Here is a 25,109-nt window from a genome sequence, read left to right as displayed (position 1 = left end):
AGGCATAACCAAGAGTAGTAGCATTTTTCTGGTTTACTTGTTACATAGGACAGGGTTTTCTTGTACATCGCGTTTAATGTTAATTTGCATTACAAGCAAAGTAACTTTATTTTGTGGTTTCGTATAGAAGTATAATACAACCTTTATGATTGCATATTGAGGTAACATGACTGAGAACTTAGTGGTACATTAATTGTATCAATAGGTTCAGCCTAGTTTTTTATTTTTAAAGATTTACTGAGATACAATGGATTAAGATGATTGATTATTTACATTAAAGTTCATTTATCATGCAGTCGTTTCTGCACGATGGTCAGTTACCGGGGAACTTGAAAAATCGGTTCAAAGTTGACAGCAAGACGGAGCATGCCGTTTGCTGATCAACCTTGATCTCGATTTTTCCAGTTCCACTTAAATTCCGCGGACGTGATCGGTACTAGGTTCGATTAGGCGAAACGTTCGAAATTGCTCGATTGCACTGTCGAAAGGTTGATGACTGTTTTCCAGTCATTGACCGTTCGCCATCGAGCAAGCTCAGGGTTTCAGAAATGGCGGGCTGCCGAAGAGGTCCCGACAAAATGTCGCTCAAGAGGGCAACTATTAATGGCGCTCCATCTTAGCATGGAGATGGAGCGTCATTTTATGTTACTGCTTTGTCACTGCACTCACTTTAGCTTCAGTAGAAATGATGGTGGTAGTAGTAGAAGTAATCGTAGTTGTATCGGGCTGGCCATAACCGCCCCAACGTCCAGCAACGAGCATTTCGCGATTTTTAATTAGCGTTGCGAGACAAACATTACGGTTTGGAATTAGAGTTGCGAATGATATAATCGCGATTTCGAGTAGATCTATTTTTTGTACCTGCCTATTGAAATTACTTTAAAGTAAACTCTACGTTTGACAAACACCGATCGTGTTTGAGTTTGATACTATCGAATAAATATAAACTTTTAATCTAATCTAATTCTCTTCAATCTCTTTAATCTAATTTCAGTTGAATCTTAATCTAATTTCACTTTCACATTGACACATTATTCATTTATTCAGAATACACTTTTCATTTAGTGTTACTACAGTTCATTTACAATTCCCTCGAAACCATTTTACAAATGTATATTCTAATTCAGAATAGACTCAAGAAAGAAGACAGCCGAGGTATTGGTATTATTAAGAGCGTTAAATATAAGTGCGTTAACAATAAATGCGGTAAAAATAAGTGCGTTAGAGATAAAATGTAGAATTAAAAACGGAAGTCGATGGAATTCAATGTCCATCCACCTTCTAGGGTCTGCTCGCAGCAACCTCCACGTGGTGGGCCTGGAAACTAGCAGCATCGCCGACAGAGTAGTTTCTATCGAGGATGGTGCTAGGCCAATGGCTGCGAATTGTGTAAAATATGCCGAGTAATTATTATTTAGCTTCATTCTCTGATTTCGCCTGTTTCCACTTTCTCCGGTTCAGTAGTAAGTATTTGAACAATATTTACATTTTTCATGCATGATGGAGAGACCTGTGTAACTTGTATATTTTTTAATGTATTCGTTATTTTGGTACATAATTAAAATAAACAGAAAGTCGCTAACTTTTCGACCTCAAAGTCAAAGGAAATTGTTAGTCAGTATTTATTCATGTTACGAAATACGCATTTTACAGATTAGCGATTAAAAGTTTCATGAAAAATAATTTTGAAAATTCCTATGAGACAACAGCTCTTGTTGGGCCTCGGCGCATTAATAATGACTATGCGTCGAAAGCCGAGCGTCGCGAGTGGTGGAGTCCCCTTGCCCCTGTGCACATTTAAACTTATGGCCGATGGAGGTAACGTGAGAGGCATATAGTACCTTCCCCCTCTACCTGTATGCAACAGTTCGTAGGAAACAGCGGTGCGTGCATTCGAGCGTTAGGTTATTAGGAAGACAATAGAGATTATCCGGAATTTACGACTAAAGGAAGGGAATAGAAAGTGTTCTCCGATCTACGATCTGGGGCCACGATTTTAAGAGCGAGCGAAGATTCCTTGTTGGTGATAATTGAATCTAATTCCGATTTAGGAGCTATTATTTTTGTTGTGATTTAATGCCCCGTTATTATCACGGAATGTATTGCATCGTAGAATCTAAGAACTGGTAAATAGGACTGTCTTAGAATGGGGCTTGATCACATTTTAATTCTACCTGTATTTTAATCGGAAAATAAAGGAACGCTGCGCAAAGATTGTTTATCGTGCAGCGCGAATTATAATGATGGTCAGTTTTGTTGAACAGTGAAATCAAATATCATTTGATATTAATTACATAGCTGGAAATAATGATTGAACAAATAACAGAACTTCTTAATGAGCATGACTATAAGTGATAAGTAAACAGGATGTGGTTCGTTTCACAATGGCTTCATAAGTAATATAATAAGGTTGAAGATTTATTATCAAGTATCTAGCAGCTACACTCACGATTTTCTATAGCCTATTTCGTTTTAAAGCGAGTAACTGTCTTGACGAAACGAGGGCTAATATTGATGAAGGTATACCGGCACATAGAATATTGTAAATATAAAAAGATTTATATGTTTGGGACTGTTATTTTAGTTTTCAGACTGATTTACATTAAACCAAGCAGAGGATATTTGGTGTTAACGTACACAATTAAATAAAAATTAAATACATAGTTCTAAAAAAATGAATTGAACTTACAATCAGTATTAAGTATATAAAAAATATTTTTAAAAGACCAAAACTTTGATATTTTATTTATGTCATTCTCATTCTCGTTACACTATCCATTGAAATATTAGTTGTATTTAATTGTTACATAATATCTGTTTAATATACCTTAAAGAGGATTAGAATTATAGACTTTAACACTGACTATTTATTTCTTGTTGTACGTTATGATTGTTTAATTTAATTTGAAAAGAATCACTGCCAGAATTTATAATTTTGAATAAATTCTGCCTATTTGAATACGAAACATTAAACCTCTGATTTTTCGCTTCGATTACGTATCCCCAGAAAGAAATGTTATTAACACATTGCGTACTGGTAACGAGAAATCTCGTTTTTATATACAGATACTTAGCTATGTAACTTCGCTAATTACCACAGCATTGAAAAAAATATAACATTTGATTCGAATTGATTATCTATTTAAAATATATTACATAACAATATGATATCTGAATTTTTCTATGTATAGTGATATAAGTTGACCTCACTGAAAATTGCCATCCGCACAATTTAGTTTTCTGAAAATAGCCGGTACGCAATGCGTTAATATTTGGTGAGAATTTAATGCTAACGAGTTTGAATGACGGTAAGAATATTAAAAGTAACATCGGCGACCAGATGACCTATTTGAGCGAGGTCTTTGCACTTTCTCCTAATTAAAGCATTCGTATCCTTCGCGGAGTTCAATCGACAAAAACATGAAAGCGTGACAGCTTTAACGACTTTTGTTCTGCACTTACGAACCAGAAAATGGTATTCTAGGAAATTCAGACCTTTCAATATTTAATACTCAAAATGTTAACAAAATTCATCTCCACAGAATTCTTTTAATTAAGAATTATTAACTACATTTAATTAAGAATTATTTAACGATCTTTTAATCTAACGATCTTTAATAGAATAATTTAACGATCTTTTGAAATTGATTTTCATATAAATAAGCATCATAAAGATATCACTTGTTATTCACAGTTTCTTGCTAATATATAACAATCTGCTCTGTAAATAAATAAAATTTATTTACCCTATTGTGGCAAAGATTTCTAATACGGTTTAAAAAATATAAATGTTACCTGGTTCTTCTGAGTTCAAATGAAACACAATTTTTCTTATTAACCCCTTGGCCTATGATTCCTTTCTCAACTCTGATCGATATATTTCCTTTTAAGTATAATAGTTGATTACAGGGGAATAATATTTACTTTGAATTCGAATGAACTGAAGAATATATATATATATTTGTTGAATCATGTTGAAAATCTTCACCACGAGTCTCACTCGTTGTTGTAGGACAAGGGGTTAATGTGTATTATTTAAAGTAAATCTATACATTCAATGAGCATGGAATTCTTTCCGTCACTAATGCATTATTATCGATAAATATTTCTAACAAGTACAACTGTGAAATGAAATCGTAGGACAAGGGGTTAAACTTCCATAAGATACCTTCGCTCCTTTGAAATTCCTTATCATGCGGTATTTCAGAACTTTATGCAATATTATCAAATAATCGACGACAGATTTTGATGTTTCCATGGTATTCAGATTAAATTGTAAATTTTCAATCGTTCCAAATCCAAACGCCAGGTGGAATCGTCACGGCTGCATCTAAGACCGCGACGGGATTAAATAATGCGATAAAAATTCCGACGCGTGTCGTCAGAATTTATCAGTTTCTACAGCAGCTGGAATTTGAAGTCGCAACCATACCCTCGGACTGACGATGCAGCGGGCCGAGTTCATTGGATCGCGATACACTGCACGCTGCGTTCACGGGGTGGGAGAACCACACCAGTCAAACTGGTATCATTGTTCCAGACGCGCGCTGACGCATACATATGCATATCGCTGCATCCGTGTAGCGTCCACCTTCCACGAGCAGCTCGAGTTTGGATTTTCATGGATTTTCGCTGGTTCGATTCTTTGTTAACTCTTTGTGGATGATGATTCTTTAAACCTCTGAAAACTCTTTCTACAAAAAATATTATTTAAAACATTAGAAGAAAAGAAAAGCATTTCCTCGTTACCAGAATAATGAAATTATTCATTCGCAGCTTTCGAGTTTAGGCGTCGAAGCTCGATGTCGCTATTACAATATCCAATAATTTGTTTACTTACTTTGGTGAACCTTGTGAATGAATTTGTGTAAACTCGTAGGCAATGATGGACATTATTCGAATAAAATGTTATTTAAATAATAATAGTGAATAAATAGTTAATAATTATTCGATTATTCGTTATTTATTATTTTCTATTTATCATTGCATTCAATCAATTTTGTCGATAGCAAGACAATGCCATTTATGTTATTATAAGCAACGTTAGAAAAAAATATTCAAAATAACGAATACAAAATATTCATTATGTTATATTACTTTTGCTCAACATTGTATATAGGTAATAGTAAATTTGTTGAAGTTCTTATTTGATTTAGAAACTAACAACGTCTACGCTTGGTGAATTATATAAACTGCTTCTGGTTTTGAAGCCTCTTGGAATTAGATAACGTAAAAATTGAAAGGGTGAAAACAACGAATTCAATTAAGAATTAATTGATGAAGGCATGAATGATTGCACTGTCGCAGAAATTCGAGGTATACATATTATATTAGCATGCGCGTGGCAATTAGAATTGAGAAAATGAAGCATCTTTGTGATTGTCGCTTACGCGCGTTTAATAAATCTGCTATCGCTTTTATTGCGACGTATGTATAATCATCAAGCATTCTCACTTCGTTTACAACTTACTTGACGACCCACCGCATCCCCAATTAAGTCCTGACTAGACTTACTAATAATTAGAACCCGTAAATCATGAAGCTGATCCATTATTCATAATTATTTGCGAGATTTGCTTTCTAAACCACACAAACACGATTAATTGTGTTCCCTAATTGCTCCAATTGAATATGATTCGAGGATGATCGGAGGCAGATATTTCAATTAATTCCCATCTCATTTAAACAAATTCCAAACATTAAATAGAAACACTGATTGTAATTAAATATTACGTTAAACGCAATTTCCATGTAATTTGTAAAGGAAAATGATAAAATCCTGATGGAAATAAATATTTTGAGATAAAAATTTCGTTTAAAATTAAATCAAACATTAATTACATTAAGAGTACAATGGAAGCGTGAATTACCAATCTCAATTTATTGCGCTGTCCTTATTAATTTATTACTATTATTATTACTATTATTCGACAAATTAGTAGATGGCATTGGAAGTAATGAACGTCCAATATGAATTGCTGAAATAATTAAATTCATCGAAATCGCATTTCTCTACTTAAAGTTCTAATGAATAGAAAGTCTCGAAAATTAGGTAGATATCTTAATCCCGGTTCCTCTAATTAAGCACTGAGTCTCGCATTGCTTATTGGCTACCGAGCAATAAAATGTTATCAAACCGAAAATCAGACGCTCGACCAAAACTATCGAAATCGTTTTACATGCGCGTGAATTTGAAAACTGACTCTTTCCAGCAATAAAAACATTTATGGATTCCTCGGTCACGAGCATCTTCGCGTTACGCTCTGGCGTGAAAGAATTCGCGTAAATTAAACCCGTTATTGCTGCCAGTGCCAAGTGTACAATCGATTAAAGTGAAAATATGTGATATCATTACTGTCGGCGAGCAGAATTTCGGTGAAATCTTGTTATTTTTAATAAGCATTTATGTGTAATGAATGCCCGGTGAACCAATTAATAGTTCACTTTTAATTACAATTAATTTTTAATTATCAATGAATCTAGAATATTACAAATCTTCTAAATATATGATTACTTCTTATATAAATTACAAGAGTATATCTAGTTATGATATTTATTATATTATATAAACGAAACTATTTATTTTAATTGTTGAAACAATCACAGATATTTAACGAAATTATAATATCAGTAATTACAAAATAGGAAAATTAAAACTAGCCTCTTTGATTAGCATGGCCGTTTCGTTTATTTTATGTTTGTTTCTAATTATGAAATCGAAATAGAAGGAAAGAAGAAAATCCAGAAATAGCGAGTAAATGAACATGTGAAAACAGTAAAAATAAAGAGGAGAGGATATTGAAGAGTTATTTTTGAAATGTTCCAGGGAAATTCACATGATGAAACATAAATTTTATTAACGTGACTAAGCGAGCGATGCATCTCGAGTGAAAATGAAGCCAATGAAATACAGTATCGAAGACGATACTTCCCACACCAATAATTAAACGCGAAAAGTCAAAGTTTACAACGAACGGAACTGTATCGTAAATCATCGATTTCGCCATAACGTACGCCACAAGAGCATCCTGCCTCTATTATATCATATACGCGATCGTAAAAGTGAAAGCCGTCATAACCGAGAACATTTTCACTTCTTCCCGTGTAATCTCCGCGTATTATCAAACCCGGTTGTCTGCAATATCAGCGGTCGTGTAATTTTATTTATCTTAATATAATTATCATAATTACCTTCAATTTCTTTTAATGCTTTTGGTATATTTTCATTTATACTGCAATTTATTATATATTAAATACGTTATACGTGTCCCATTACGATTTTCCATTGCAGTAATGCACAGCTTGAAAGTCGAATCTCCGATTTTCTATTAAATCTGAACAAAATCGAACATTCAAAATAGGTTAAAAAATACATACAGTTACTTGAACAAATCATTACATTGAAAATGAATAATTACTATTTATACATTTATTTTTAAAGCGTATAATGTAGATGAAATGGATATCATGAAAAATTATTGAAGAATGTAGAAACGATGTAAATGTAGAATGTATAAGAAAATAACACTGAAATCTATTGACGAGAAATCTATTGAAAACATTAATTTCCTTACCATTAAACACTACGCGAATTATTTGAGTAGAAATTACATGTGACACATTTAAGAGTATCATATACGAATATTGTACGCCCTTGAATTCTAACTGAACTTATCATTACATGTAAAGAAAAAGTGCATCGTTATACATTTACATATGTTTTACGATTAATAAACGGTAATTATGGAAGATTAAAATAAAATGTTAATACCGTAAGTATGAGAACGTAGGTAATAAGCCATAAATGTAAAATAATTGCATACGTAATGTTCATAATATTAAATAATTAGGAATGAAGTGTACTATTCTAAGGTATATTCAGTTAACAAGATTCGTATAATTGAATTCTTTAATTAAATGTATTAGGTAATGTAATTCATACTATTAATATACTTTTTATACTAGTAAAATGTAAATTTCATAGCATTGCAGGATTATTGTCTACAATTAGGATTATGGTTTCATTGAAATCAGAATTATACTTATTCAAAAAAAGGAAAATGGAGGATTTTAAGTAGTTTAGGACAGGACCAGACTACTGTGTCCGGAAATACGGGACAATGTGGAAATCAGTAAAAGTCGTATCACCAGGTACTAGAGAACTTGACCTAGCACTGATAGTTTTAGGGTCCAGATTAGAATGTCCAAGTAGTTAGCCAGTAGGACAAACAATTTACTTATTATACTAATTGAATTCATTAGAATGTATGGTCTAGATGCCATAAAGAGAAAAATTAGAATCGATCAGCCTAGATGATCGCTTGAATTTTAAAGATCTAAGATACCTCCCCAGACTAAAATCTTATCTGCTAATAAGAAGAAGGAACTATACCCTTTTAAATAAATCGAATTCTTCTTCAATTACTCTAATCTACTAAATTTTAAGGATTATTTCTTTTTCACCCATTATTTTGTTGTAATCCTATTATTTAAATAGATTTAAGGATAATCCACTTACCAATTCAAATTCAGGGACTTTTCGTTTTCAATTAATCATTTTTGTTGATAATCTTAATAATTACTTCTTAATCTTAATAGTTTCTTCCTTCCTGGAACTTCTAATACAGTTTTGATAACTTCCTCGTTTTTACCCGACTTCATCCAATTTTTCTGTTACCCTTACTATGCTATATTTTTAGCAGCTGAGCCTATTATATGTATATTTCGTATACCTTTCATTATATACGTTTAATATAGCAACTAATATATTTATTCACAAGTTTTTGCAAGGCAAACCTAATAATTAATTATTCAACGAACATTCATTTACATATAATTGTTATTTTTTCGTTTCACCTTCTTCCGTAATATATTTCCCTTATTTAAAACAGACATCTTAATTATAAACAAATTCATGATATATTGCCTACAGATATAATGTGTAAGTATTATAAGGTACTGCATTCCTCGGGGCAGAGATCACCTTCTCCTAATTGTATTGAAAATTTAAATTAGTATTTCAAGCGGGGGGTAAGGAATGTCTAATGAAAGTAACGCATTCAAAAAATTGTTCTTAAAAAAGTGACCCTATCAATCGGTAATAACACGGTGTATTCGTTATGAATGATCGATACCGCAACTGGTAATTAGACCTTAGGCAACCGCTTTCCTGATAGATACACGACAGAGATTAACAAGTGGAAGTACACACGTACGCGAAATAGACGAACAACGTGGCTGAACGCTGATCAGCTGTTGGTTCCCTATGGTCTTGTAATAAGCTACCGGCCAACCGCCACGTTTTCCGGATTATTCGTCTTATCGCTGTCGTATAATTACGGAGAAAGTACCTGAAGACGTTTCCGACCAGTTTCATTGCTACGAGAGAACATGTCTGAGGAGATACTCGAAGCTACACCGCGCCACAGGACTTGACCTGTGATGTGTTCATAATGAAAAGAATCGATGATCGAATATATTCATTTGCTACTGTTACATATATTTATTATAATAGACAGAAACTATTGAAAAGCTAGTAGAACAGTTTAAATTCGAAGTATTATTTCACACTTTACTTTTCTTTATTAACTGTGCTGAGTTTTTTAGGTTTCTCCTTTAACCTTATGAAGTTTGTTTAGTTTGTTCGATATATTCGCGTTCGTATACTTTCCTATGTATTTATTTACTTTTTAATGTAGAAAAAAACACAAGAAAATCTTTACTACACGCTTCAAATGTTTTTAATAATATTTTATGTATGTATAAAAAACTGTGGACCGTAGCAGAATTGATAATAAATAACACCAGCGAGAAAGTTTAAATACCTATTAAATAATTCTGACCAGATAATTTCATTTTTCCCGTTCACTGTAAATTATTTCATACCAAACTGAAACAATCGCGAATAATATTTACACCATTATACAGTCGACGCGTTAATATTCAAAGTCGTACAAAGTCAGAAGCGAAAGAAACGCTTCGTGGATGTGTTTCGGCATTTTTCTCGTGATTGTTATGCAAATTCGAAGAAATTTATGTCCCCAGCTCGTTATTATGAATTATTGATCCACCGATCATTCTGCAACCGGCTGTTTTGATGATTTAGACAACTGTTTTTCGAACCTAAATTTTCGTAACTTTGTTCCTTGTTTTTAATACGGCCGACTATTCAATCATGCTCCAGAGGGGATAAGACATCGTGGCTAGTAGCTGCAATAAATTACAGTTACGTAGTTTCCCGTTTACTTTTTACAGGATTAGAATGAGCCAGCGAAATATTACCCGGCCGGCCAAATAAACGAGATATTACGGACGGAAATATGGGATTGAAGTCACGTCGTTTGCTAAATTAAATCTCACTCGACACGTAAAAACATCGTGATTCCCCGTATCACGTTCTTTTTAGTTGGAACCCTCTTTTTTTAGGGTTAGACGCCCGGAGCGGCCGCATCAATCTGCTGCAACTTGCCTGTTCAGAATAGTATATACTCAGTTAGCCATTTAACCTTTCTGCTATTAACCAAAATGTCTGCGTTCATCCAAGTTTTAGCACAATACTTTTACGCGTTTTTACTATTATTATTTTATTTATATTCTTACGATACTTTTATGTAAATTCTTTATATCTGAAGCAAAAATTAATGTGAAAATACTGATGGAATGGAAATCCAAAACGATTTTGTCCAATTTTCACAAAACAGAATGGCGTAAAAGAATGTTTTAAAAGGGATATATGGTCACCTGGTTACTAACACAAAGATTAATATATGTCAAGTAAATGACAGTTTAATCGTAAGCTGAAAATAATTTTTTCCATCATTTTTATACCTGAAAATGTTTGAAATAAACCTAAAGTGTGACTGAGTGGTTTGCCATTTGATACGAATAATATTTTTGAAGACGGCTGCGTGGAGATGGTATAAAAATCGCTTTTCTTCTTTCTTTAATGGAATACATTGAAGTATTTTATTCTGACAGTAGATATAATTTGCCATTCTATACGAAACGAACAGGTGAACATTTTAAACTTGCGAAATGGTGCTAACCGTACAAATCGACACTCTTCCAAGAAACTGAGATTTTAATACACGTTTTTCTAAAATATGTTCACGTTCGATTTTTTCGAGAACAATGCTTCAAATAAAAACACGTTATCCCAGGTTTTTAACCTATTTTTTCGTATACAATATTTGAATCCCTCTCGTGGTTATGACACCAATTACTAAACACCTAACATAATCAAACGAAAATATTATATTAATAAAGCCACAATTACAATACACTACACCACATACTCCTTCCTTCTATTTTGTTGTCAACTATAAATACTATAAATGACAAAATATTTTCTAGCAACAATGTATACTCTAAAGAATGTCAAATTCTAGCGTTTATCAAAAAATTCAGACTGTTCTAAAAATGCCAATGATCCCCGATCTCCTATACCGCCAATTTACTCGAAGTCATTAAAAAAGTCCCTTCAAGGTCATATGATAATCGCTTTTAGGTCTACATTGCTCCGAAGGGGTATCCCAAATGAAGAGGGCCGACAGTTGAAATCCGGTTTGAAAAAAGAGCAATCGTGTGGACGAACGCCTATGTTCCTCTGAAAAGGAGCTATTTTCAGGCCTCTCATAATTATAGATCTTCTGGTATCGGACAGGGTATATTGCACGGAGAGGAACGTCTGCCAAATTCCTCCCGGCAGAATCTTTCAAAAACGCGCGGCTTACGAGCCGCGCGTATAAATCTTCCCCGGGAAGAATGGAGGATCGAAGGGTGCGGTGTTATCCGGCTTAAGCGCCGGAACTTTGAGAATTTCTCCCTCCCGCGCTCATCTTTTATTCTTCGGCCGTTACCTTCCTTACTTCCCGCGGCCTGTCCCCGTAAATACTGCGTAGCCGAATGTAATAATATTAACACTTTATGTAATAGCAATGATTTAACCCCTTGACTTGTTCCGTGTATGAATAATTTTGTGCAGTGGTAATCTTTTTTCTATAAATATAGTAAGAACATTGTTTCTGTGCTAATTTATTTATTTAGTTTAATTTAATTTCCTCACTTGATCCCTTTTCCTATAACATCGAGTTAGACTCGTGATGAAACTTTTTAACCGCATTCGATAAATCAAAATAATATTTGTTTATTTTTCGTATAAATCAAATATGACTTGTTTATTATTCACCTTCAGTCTTCGCAGTAAACGTAGACGCAGAAGACGGAACAAATTCTTTTCCTTTTTCTAGTTATTAATGATGATGTAGTTTTATCAAAGGCGGTTGTATAGAAGAATTTTAAGTCGTTCCTACTTTCATAAGTAATACATTGTAATTTATTATCCCTAATAGAATAACAGATATTTCAATGATTTCTATATTGTTCAAAAATTGTTATGAAAAAGAATTTGAAATTGAATAAAGAAAGAAAAGAACAATCATTCTATGTTTTGAAGGTTTCAAGACTTCAACGATGAAATATGAAGAGTAAATGAATTTTATATATCAAAGACATTGTTACCAAATATTGGCATCTTGTTGCATACAACTAGAACATAATATATTTCTTACGATAAAGGATATAAAATACATAATACTTTAATCAGAATACATAATCATTTTAAACCCAAAGACGTATAACCGAACACACCGAGTTCCTACCGTTCGCTTTCAATTGTACTTGATTATTTAAATCTGGAAAATGGAATAAAAGAGAGAATACGGTGATTTATCCTTTACTAGCCAAGCCTCATTCTGTGTCACATATTGTACAAGAGAATCTTGAAACATGGACATGGGGCGAAGTTTATCCAAAGCGACCGACTCGCCGCGTCCATGTCGAAATTCATCGGATTTATCCTGCGTCGCATCAGGTTTTAGATCCAGTTCGGGTACTATGGTGTTCTGAAGAATTACGAGGCTAAACGAATGCGAGAAGCTTACGGAACTTATTAGGCGACAAGGGTTCGGGATCCATTCCTAAATAACATCACAAGCCTACACCTTCCTTGGACCTCTCGACATTCTTTCCACCACTATATTACGTCAGGCTGCGATAAATTCGGAGATTTTGTTTCTCTAACGATACGCTTTATCTTCTCCGATCATATCGTAATTAGTACGACTAGTCCAACTCCTGGTATTTTATTCCCATTTACTCGGCGTACAATGCATCCCTCGAAATTGTTCGGAGACCGTGCGATCGATAAAACTGTACTCACAGGGGAACCTTTTCAACCAGCACACGCCAAATTTGATGAAACTTATGTGAAACATAGTATTCCAAGAAAATATCGACGAACATTCACTTTGAACAGGTAAAAATACCCCTCAAAGTTGAGGGTTGAAACGTATATTCTTTCACAATATCTCTGAAACTAGGGAGTGTAGAAAAGAAATTTATTTTCAAATTGTTCACCTCAAAATGAAAAATTTCGATTTTATTTTTAAAAGAAATCTACTAAATTTTATTTGGTTATGCATTTTATAAGTTTTGGTTTAGTTTATATTCTATTGATATAGACATGAATTTTTTTGCATCATAGATAATGAATAATTTTCATAAATATTGAAGGGTGATAATGATTATTCACTTCTTAATAGCATATTGATTTATGTATTAATTTCATTTAAGTGGATTCACTGCACTCAAAAATTAATTACACGAGTACACAACAAAAGTGGAAAGGTTGTAATTAAGTGGCTTCGAGTGTAGTCCAAATAACTGATTACCTTTCTTTACGAGTAAATTAATTTACAATCAATTATATTTTAATTGGGTTATGAGCAAATTTGGTGATCGTAACGGCTTTAATGAGAGCAATAAGCATTGTACACAGAGGAGTATTTTAACTTCAGAAGTCCCTGCCTTAACGTGTTAACTGCGGAATTCAGTTTCAAAAATCTCTCGTATATTTTAACGAAAAACCAAAACAAAACAAAGAAGAATTACATGTTTACCTGAAAAAATAAATAATTCATCGTTGGAAGAATTAGTATCGATTCAAGATTTAAGATGACGTGTATACTCGTCAAACGCAATTAACTGGTTAAGTGCGTTTAACGGTATTTTTATTACCTAAGCCGAGAAATTTAGTAGCATACTGTAAAAGAATTTTTAAATATTATTTAATGAGGGAGGGAGACTAGAGAATTTTAATATTAAGTTTGGGAACGTTAGTAAAATAATACTTGCTTATGGCAGTGATTAACATGTAACTTGTTTCTTGTTTCCTTGCTACATCGCAGAATTATGAAATGTTCAAGAACATTTTCAACCGCACACCGTAGCAAGATTTTTCCAAGCAACAGACTTGCAACGCATGCAAACTCGAACTGCAAAGGAAACAGCAAGAGGAAATACTTGAATGGCATTTATAACCGTGAAATTTACGACAATTTACCGACGTTCGAGTTTTGCTTTCATTTGTGCTGCATAGCTGGCGGTACTTTGTTCTGATATTCACGGCGGATCTACGAAGAGTTTGAAACCCCGTATTATATTTTGAAAAGTTATGACTTCATTTTTAAGGAACATCTCTAACAGTTAACAGTAACGGTGAAACTTTGCAGATCTTTAACGTTACTGCGTCACGTTACGTAAATTCATTGCAATTTGACAATCTCTCGTAGGATGTGTAATAAAATCAACGCATGCCGAGTATACGCGTGAAACGCAAAGCGAATGTCTAAGATATATTAAATAAAATACCGAATCAAAATGAAAATGAATTACACGTTTATCCGAAAAAATAAATAATTAATAGTTGAAGAAGTTAGTATTATTTTACGTTTTCAGGTGACGTGTATCTTTTACTTCATTTCTTAAAGAATTCTCCAAAATTCAATTTGTAATAGACTCAAAGCCAAATTCTCCATAAAACAGAATATTTATGCGATTCTAACAATCTCCTTAAAATAAACACACTACCTAGTTTGCATCCATGAAAACATAAAGGCGAAGCATTTATTCGAATAAAGAACAAAAGCTAGGAACCCAACATTTTTTATAATTATTCTTATCATTCCAACGAAACTCCTTAAATCATAAAAATCAAAGAATCTCCATAAAAATTAATTCGCTCGTTACAGTACCATAAAAAGGAACTCTTAACCCGTTAACGGTGTAATTTAGTTTCAAAAATCTTTCATTGTGCACGCAATAAAATCAAACAATGAAACGTGTACTCATCAAACGCAGGACGAATGCAGCTAGGGTATATTTTAACGAAAACTGAAAGAAAACCAAAAATAATTACAGGTTTTTTTGCAAAAATAAAGAATTCATCGTTGAAAGAATTAGTAACATTCAAGCTTTAAGATGACGTGTATACTCGTCGAACGCAATTAACTGGTTAAATCTAGGTAAAGAATTGTGTCACCCGTACACGCCTAAAGCAGCGGTGAACACGTTAAACTCGTCGGGTGCTAATTTACCGGAGACCGACCAGTTCGCGCGTCATCTTTTAAAAGACGAAAAAACAGCGGAGGTTCCGTGAAAGCGCGGCATAATGTCCCGCGAGTTTCCATAATCCCGGCAGCGCACGTGGAAGCGTATCGGAAAGGGCATAGACAGGGGCCGCTTGCGCATTTCTTCGTCGTTCACCAATAAATATCGAACTTTCATTTGCAGATACCAGAGGCCACGTACCGTGTGCCATTGCACTTCGCCGGACTGCCTTATGCAGACAAAAGGAACGCTTATCCCGGTCTCCATAAGCTGATACTGTGTATTCCCGGTAACGAAAAACTGTCGAAGCCAGGAATTGTGTTGTGCGGATCATGAAATCGATTGACCTTTCGAACTAAAATGCGCACGTTACCCTAGAACCGTAGTATAACGAATAATTCAGCGAAATAAATTAGTTTTGAAGGGAAATTTTGATTTTACATTTGAAGGGAAATTTTGAAAATCCATGTACATTACTTTTCTCTACTTTCAGTTTTGTGGAGTTAATCGATTTGTTCAATGAGTGGCTCAATTGTCCTTTGGCGAACAAGTATCAGATAGGGCGATCCAAAGAAAGTATCGAGAATTATTTCCTGTGGAACAACGACGAGCTTCGATTTCATTCTTTCTCTTATTGTATTATTCAATGAAACAGGAAATTAATTATTTGATATGGAAGCAAATCGAAATTATCATGTTTTTCCTAATGGAATGGTGTATTGAATTCTGTTTTCAGATTACTCGTATTGAGATGAATAACAACGATGTTATTTATTAATCTCATGTTTTTTTCAGTTAACTGAAATAAGGATCAACTGTCTCAGGGTACTCAGAGTTTCAGGTCAAAACTTTGTTTCAGGGTAAAGTTACATGTGGAATTGTATATTTTGAAAATAAATTCCCAAACAAATCGCACATCCTTCAATTCTGAAAGTATTCGCCATTACATTCGACAACTTCGTTCCATCTAGTACCAAGCAAAAATGAATTCTTAAATTCACGTTTTAAATGTTTTCATTTCAAATAAACTTGCAATTAATTAAATGGAAGGGCACTGAGTAAATGTCTGCGCTTAACAAGTATTATTAAACACAGAATTCATCAAAATAAGATTACAATTTCGAAGCGAAGTTGAACTGTATTCCCTAACTAACGAAGTTCCAGATGAAAAATACGTTATTCCACATACTTCATTCGACTTTTCCACGGAGAACCTTCCGTCCCTTCATTACAGCGCGCGTTATAAAACACGGTGCGCAATCTTCCCACCTATCTCTCCCTTTCCAAATAAAATTAACCCCACGCTGACCCCCGCATGTGGCTCAATTACAATTAGCATTCTCGGCGAAACAAAATATCCAGCTTATTACCATCTCTCCTCAAAGGAAGTTCCCCTTATTATAAACTTCTTCCCGACCGAAGCCCGTGAGGCTCGTAACCGTTGACTTATCTTTACGTTCAGCGAGCATACCAAGAAAGCTAGCGCAACCCGCCAACGTTATCGGTTTCCTTTGCTTGCCGTTCTCTCAAAATGCTCGATTAATCAGCGGCAATGAAAAAGATGATCACGAAAACTACCGGACGGGTCATACTGACCCACTTGAGAATTTTTATTCTGTAAATATTTGGATTATGAAGACGTTTTTGCGAAAAATTTCAAATTAAATCTGTGAATCCGTACAGATACAAGATTAAGACACCCACCGAATCAAAAAACCTATTGTTCTCATTTTCACAAGAAATCAGAGATAAATCATTCTAACTGCTTGGTAGTTTCAGTGTTAACCCCTTGCTCTACGGTTTACTTCACTCCACTACGATCGATACAATTACTTTGTCATTAATGATTTATTAAGGAAAAAAACAAAATTATAAGCATATACTATATCAATATTTGCTCCAAAGTGTAATAATTGATAACAGAAGAAGAATATTTAATTTGAATTGAAAAGGATCGAGCAAACGTTCATGCTAGTTCAATTCTGTTTGAAATCTGCACCACGTATCTGACGCGTTATTGTAAGGCAAGGGGTTAAAAAAAAGCCAGGACGGACAGGAAGACACGATTTCTGTCGTGGTATGCGGCTTGGCAAGAAGATATCCACGAGAATTTAGTACGAATATCCCCTAGCCGCCCAGCGGCGCCGTAGACCGAGTCTAAATACAGCCACCTCGGTGTACCCCTTGCTGGCAAGATCTAGCCAAACGTGTTCTGTAACCGAACGTGCTGGCTGGGAGAGGGGAAAAGGGAAGATTGGCCGTCAGTCACCACGGCAATGGATGCATTGTGCCCCAGGAAGACTAGGGGCCCTAGCCGGATCTCCTTACGCGATAACAAAGATGATCCCGATCGCCTTTTCGATGTTTCCAATGAATCATTGTCTTCGCTCGTTACGGTATCAGATACACGTGGAGCCTCCTCTTCCCTGGGTAATGTGGTATAACCTTTCCTTAACGTCTTCAGGGCCGAATTTTTGTTACAATAGATAAAGATGACTTTAATCTCCGTTTGAGTGCAATTTATTTCGTTGAAATTGATACAGATAGAAGATAAAGTGAAAATTATACGAAAATGAAACAAGCGTTCGTCCGATGGACTTTAGCATTAAGCTAAAATTAAATGTATTTTCTGCTGAAATGTTGTAATTATGTATTTAATTTCAAAAACAAAGAATATAATAGTAATAATATGCAATAGAATTTAAACATTGAGAAGGAAAAGAAAAATGATCATTAATAATGAAATTACATCTATAATTTATTATTAAGTTATGATCAGAATTACAACATATATAATTGTATCGCGACTGAAAGACATTGCTAAACTTTTCGCCGACTGGAATACGGTGTATTCAATAATGATGTAAATGTATGCTATCTATAGTCGTTTAATTATGCGTAAACGCATACCACCATGCCATACCTTATAGTTATGCAATGAGGAAGCCAAGGAATTGCATGTTATCTAAATTACATAAAATGAGTAAATTACAAAAAGAATCCCTGACTTTTTTCTAATTAAAAATCATGTATCTAGGGCTCGATACTAAATCCCCCCATACTCTATCTTATTTGAAAATCAGTAATTCTTCGTGGAATCAAGTCACGAATGATCGATATGATTAATAATCTGGTTGATGTACCGACGTTTCGCAAATCGATACCTTGCGGGACTCTTTTTCATCTGCGTATTTCAGATGCAGCTATCGAATAAAACTGCATCGAGAGGAACACCCTTCGTCAACTACGTAAACCCATAATTATACAGTAATTATCCTTGGACCGTTCATTAGCCGGTGTATTCGTACTTGATATATTGCGCAACTGACATGCGGAACAACCCACCCAGGCTTGTGAATTATTAGCCAAGTCCGAGTTGTTCGCCACTTCAGAATTTAGTGTCCGTGCTTCTGGAACCGTTAGCTGCGGCTTAACAATCGTATTTTACGGCTACGCGCAAAACGAAAATTTCATAAGTCATTTCTCTGTCAAATCGTGTCATGTGTAATTAAAAGAAATTAATCCTTTACAGAGGAAAACTGGTCCGAAATAAAACCACTTCATTTTATACTGAACCTATCTTATTAAAATACTACGAAAGATAAATTCTATGACTACTTGGTTATCTCTTCCTTCTGTTTTATTAATATATTATTAGACTCGGACTTGGAATAATATTTTATGTTTTACGACATAATATTAGCCCTTTCACTCACGATATATTTCTCGCCTATAGTCGATACACTTACTTCGTGATTCATAATTTATTGAAAAAAGATTCTAGGCATACTCTATATCTATGGTTGCTCTAAAACATAATTGATAACAGAAGGATAATATTTCATTTGAATTCACGAAAATTGAGTAATGTTTATGTCTGTTAAATTTTCTTCAAAATCTTCACCACGAGTCTAAAATTTCAAACGTTCCTATGATTTCTCTAATGACGATCGTGTGAATGATATTTCTGTGATGCATGAGATTCGTGGCTAAATCATTCCGATCGAGAAGTAATAAAACGAGAAGAAGACAAGGAAGTTCGTGAACATTACTCACATTGTCGGCAGCATTCACATCGATCTCTCGCTGAAGCAACGCCTCGCAGACGTTCACATGACCGCCTGCTGCTGCCAGCAGAAGAGGAGTACGGCCATTCTGTAAAAAAATAGATGCATTCGGTGAACATAATTAAAATCAACAAAATAAGATTTTCAACCTGTTAGTTGTGAATGACGAGTAAACTCGTTTTAAAGAAATGGTAAATTTTTTTTTAATAAGTTCATTATTAATTTAAGGGAAAAGTAGAGTTATTTAATTATAATTGAATTCAATTTTACAGCGGGTGCACATGTTCTGTGTTTGACGAATATAATCATCGTCACTTCCTTCTAGTGACACAATGTTACATGTGCATTTACCTAGATTACACACTTTTAAAAAGAGCATCACAGCTAAAAGATTAAAATAACGACAACTGGCTATTTTAAAATTAATTAATATTCTGATATGGTCTCACTGTTTTGTTTCATTCTTATAAAGAATAAAAAGTAAAAAGTAACAATAAGATTAAGATGAGTAAGAAACATAAGTTGAAGTTAAGTGGAACAATTTTAAACAAAACTGAATAAATTCTTGTTATACGAATATCTATGATATTTCTTTTGTATAAATTATAAAAATACTATTGTAACATTATGTGCTTCACACATTTATAAACATGTATATTATATACTTATCATACATAAAAAAATTATTATTTGACATTATTATTTAAAATAACTGGAGATTTGGCACATATATCAGTTAAAAATAGTTTGGTACTAAAAATAAGATTCATTGTTATTCTCACGTTAAACAAAAACCCCAGGACTATCATTCTAAAGTTACACCCCTCATTATGGTTCTTATTTTATTATAATTAATCAGTTAGTGTATAACATACGCAAATAAAGCCTACAACTTAACAAGAAAAATTAATTTCCGATTAATTATATTTGATAGTATATCATCGATATACGTATAAATCTATATAAAAATCTATCAAATGAATAAAATAGAACTTGTATTCGTATTTTATACGAAAATTGTAGAACTGCGAAAAGCTCTTTCGAAAATGCTCTAGCGTATCAATTCTCCGCGATTTATCGGCGACTCAATTAGCGGTGTAATTAATAGTTCGCCGCTATTCCCCGTGTCGAATTAGCTGCTGCGATCAGACTGAACGCGGCCTTAATTAGTCGAACAGTGGTTCGAGCGACACGGGTTGATGCCTGTCCGCGTACGACGCAACCGTAGGACCATCCTTGAATCCTAATCTGCACCCGGACGTCCTTTTGTTTTTGAGACTGATCCCCACCGCCACCCTGCATTTGTATGCGGAATACTAATAAGCACGACAGGAAAACGCTTGAAAACAGTTTACCGACCGTGACAAGAAAGACGACAGTTTCAACTCGAAATCCTGTAATTGTACCGGAGAACATAAATCATCAGACTACATATTATTATTTACACTTCTACAAGAATCGTAAATATTAACAATAATTGACAATTTCATTACTCTGCCAGAATCTAGAAAGTGCGAATAAATATTTTCTTCCTGTGGTACCATTTATGCAAAGTGAATGAAAGGAATTGTTGGAGACTGATTTTTTTGTCTCTAATTGTATTCAATATTAAATTTTAGATTTCATCAAATAGATTTTATTAAAGTACCTTTTGGTATATTGTATATTATAGTTATATATAGAAGAGCAGTAAAAATAGTGCTAATTACATTCTTCGATAATATATGGAGAAGTATGTGTACATTCACCTTTCACATGAATAAATCACTTTATATCTCCTATCCTTTCACAGCAAAGATAAATAAAAACAATTATAAATTATCCGCGCGATACTATACTTATCTATCAATTATTTACAGTATTAAACATTCTTATTTCATTTCGATCAGCTTACACATTTCCAATCAATTAGGAATTTATACAGTTTAATCCATTAATATGTAATTGACATGGTTCTACATGGAATCAAAACGTGTTAAAATAAATTTTTTAAATATTTCGTAGTAAAAAGAAAAATAAGATCTTTGGACGGATTGCGAATTTCAAGCATTTACGAAAATTACTGCGTTATTACTGTAGGTAACTGATGAACACTAAACGAACCTCGACCAGTTTCGAAATATGATTTAAAAATCTGTGTTTTCTTTCGTTCGTTTAACCGTACGTGAATTCCTATACAGTCGGATTAAACAATTATCCAATTTTCGTCTTTCCCTTTATTTCCACTAACAAACATGTGCCGTCTAACTTGTTTACGTTTATTTTATAACCAATGATTTGACCGGTTACGGTAAGAACTGGTACGTACAAAGTGCCAGTGCACTTAGTCTTAATCACCGTTGCTTTGAGTGTCCATAGCCCGAGAGAATAACGCTTCCAGTAGTAAGAGGAATTACTTCGAAACAAACATGCGAGCGCAACACTCCGATTTTTCTACGCAGCGCCTAAGAACATATGTTACGCAAATCTAACAAATCACAGCATACATCATTTCGACGCTCTAGCAACCTATGCCCGGATTTCCTGCAAGGCTGTGCTTCGTTGCCTGACGTAATAGAGCGAGCCGGCTCGCGTGTTAATGAAGAAGTACCGCGTATGTACCTGCACCGTACCCGTGCACTTTCGTTACAGGAAATGCAATACATCAAATAATAAATATTTGCGAGGATAAATCACGCTTAGAAAAAAAGGGACAAACAGAAAACATAAATTCCGCTGAAACCAGCCTTATAATTTCATAGAGCCGAACGCTTCCACTGGAAACACTTAACTACATTTTGATGTACAGGCAATATCTTATCGTTGATGCTGTAACTCTTAATCCAACGGTAAATTAAGACGATTTCATTGTTTAACACTTTCACTATCATGTCACGCGAGTGACACAAGTTTTCAACATGTTGTTCACCGGTCACGAGTTAACTCGCGTTTACTTCAATGAATCAAATTTGCTTGTTTATTTCAATTTTTGATACGCAGAACAATATAGAATATTGCAAACGCAAAATATTCAAAGATATATAAAAAATACACCCAAAGTTTCATTTCAGTTCACTATGTATAAATAAAGTGTATTGAAGTTTATTTAGGTTGTTTCATATTTAATTACGGAATAGTAACTGATGACATGGGTTAGCTACGCGTAAAATTACCGGTCAACAATGTGTTTACACGTTCGCTACCAACGTCATATGTTTCTGACGATCACAATCCCATATTTTACATAAGATAATGGAATGAACCCTATAGATATTGTTATTTAAGGTTATAAGCCACGACATTATATTTAGAAACTCAATGACCTGTTTCAGTTTCATTATTTCAATATTTCGTTTAAAAGATTTTATTGGAAGTATCTTCTATTGGAATTTCGCAGTGTTACAGTAGAAATTCAATCAACGTCATTCCCGTTGTAATTCGAATGATTTACTTAATCGAATAAATTATTTCAATATATAGGTACAGTAATTCATTGGTAATAACAATTATCCAGACGAAACGAACAACAAACAAGAATTCGTTCAGCATACGATACTATAACCCGAAATATAACAATTTCATTCGACGCAACTAGAAGAATGCCCAAGCTTGTTCCATTATCCGAAACATTCCGGTTACTCGTTATCAATATATCACGGGAGTAGCTTCGCCAGTTGAGCGCGATAAAGCATTTCAGTCCGAGGGTCGCCAGCGGCGAAGAAAAACTCATACGACGATTAATTTCATCGGCGCAATTAAGGAGAAAATAATTGTAATGGCCGCATGGATAATCGGACAGATTGCTTAGCAACCAGCACACGAGTAACATTTTGACAAATGCGCCCGGAACACGCTTATCTGCATTCCCACCGACGGCGACCGTCACAGCGATGATGTAAATACATAACGTAATTAATATACAACATTCCCCGGTCCAGTATCGTATCCGTTTTGCGAGACCGTTGGTTCGATCAATCTACGACTTCATCGACCATAATTAAAATTCAAACGAGCGACGATCATTTCACGGTAAATCCGTCGCGAATTTTGCCGTAACGCTCGCACTTCCTCGTTTTTCATTAACGTGTCGACGTATTCTCGTGTACTTAAATGAAAAGATCAGTTCATCTCGAATTATAACTCTTCAGAGCACTTCGTCAGAGATTTCTCTTCTCAGGGTACTTTATAATTTATCCGATCACTATTATTTCGATCGATTTAACTCTTTCGTCGCTGAATAAGATTAGTACTAATAATAATAATAATAGTTAGTACTTAAGCTGTCAGCCGTAAGCAATGATCTCCACGTGGTACAATTTTTCCTTATTCAGGCGTGTTCTAGCTTTCCGATCATTTAAAATGTTCGCGGTACCTATGTGTACTATTCGGAACGAAAAGGTTAACCCTTTTGCACTCCGAATTTCTTTTGTATTTTTTTTGTATTATTACGATATTTTATTTGAAATGCATTTTAAAAAATAGATAGTTTGTAGAGAGTAGTATAAACGATTCTTCTTACTAATAATATTGAAAATAACAATAATATAATCTGTTTTAAAAATATCTTGGCAAAGAAGCACACCTGATGCGAATCATGCTCGACATAAGAGCGCAAAGGATTAATGCATCGATCGATTGTGTTAATCGTTAGACAAGCGACACAATATTTCGTTAGAACGTGAAAATTCATTTTTTGTGCTGTTCAATTAAGAGAAACAAATTTCTTTTGCCTCTGTGAGATGCAGACAGAGATGGGAAGATTCATCGCTGCGATAAATTACTTCAATCTTGTGGAATTTTTATGGACGCTGGTTTGCTAGTCGACGTGTTAATCACTTATAACGAATATCATATTGCGTGAAAGGTTAACACACTCTTTAATTTGTTCTAACAAAGTACCCTATCTACGTAACACAGTTATACACTGAAGATATACATTTGAAGAAGCGATTTTGGACTTCTGAGTATTCTTACGATATTATTCTTTGGAGATCCGTTAAGCATATGAATTTTCTGAAATCACTGATCTCCATGGCAAAGACGGATGATACGACTAGATGCCATTATTTTTTAAATTTCTGACAATCTGATTTTCTACTAACAGTGTTGAATGAAAAAGCTTATAGTGTTAACATATAGTACTTCATTTTTTAACAATATAATTTAAGGATGAGGACATCTGACGCTGTGGGTGCCTTTGTACGTAAATAATGGTCTTAATTCTCGATTAATACGATACTTCTTAACACGTTCGCTACCAGCGGTTATTTCGGTGACGGTCTCCTCAATCATATTTTCTTCAATCCAATAAATCTTCTAAACGAAATATTAGAAAAATGGAACTGAAACTAGTCATTGAGTTCCTAAATATAATGTCGTAGTTAATAATTTCTAATAACAATATCTATAGGATTAATTTGATTTTCATTACGTAAAATATAAGATTACGGCCGTCGCAAATACGTGACGCTGGTAGCGAACGTGTTAAATAGTGTACGAACTGTATAATCTGAAGTTAAAGACAAATTATAGATAAATTACAAAGTTAACCAAAATCTAACCTAAGCAAAACCTAACCCATAAAAACGTTATAAAATTAATCTGTTGCACGACGAA

At 34.1% G+C, this 25,109-nt stretch overlaps 1 protein-coding gene across 10 annotated transcripts in view; it reads right to left on the bottom strand.

The window, feature by feature from the left end:
* Positions 1-25,109, bottom strand: part of dgo (ankyrin repeat domain containing protein 6 diego) — a 236,197-nt gene that overhangs the window by 150,160 nt on the left and 60,928 nt on the right. For all 10 annotated transcript variants that reach the window (XM_031987614.2, XM_076365390.1, XM_076365387.1 and 7 more), the window contains one exon: positions 19,504-19,602. In XM_031987614.2, the coding sequence (XP_031843474.1) occupies positions 19,504-19,602 (99 nt within the window). The remainder of the gene's footprint in view (positions 1-19,503; positions 19,603-25,109) is intronic.

Source organism: Nomia melanderi, chromosome 3 (genome assembly GCF_051020985.1).
Source record: "Nomia melanderi isolate GNS246 chromosome 3, iyNomMela1, whole genome shotgun sequence".
In the NCBI taxonomy this organism is placed as follows: Eukaryota; Metazoa; Arthropoda; class Insecta; order Hymenoptera; family Halictidae; genus Nomia; species Nomia melanderi.
Note: the sequence above shows the minus strand (reverse complement) of the source record. Positions and strands in the feature narration are given on the sequence as shown.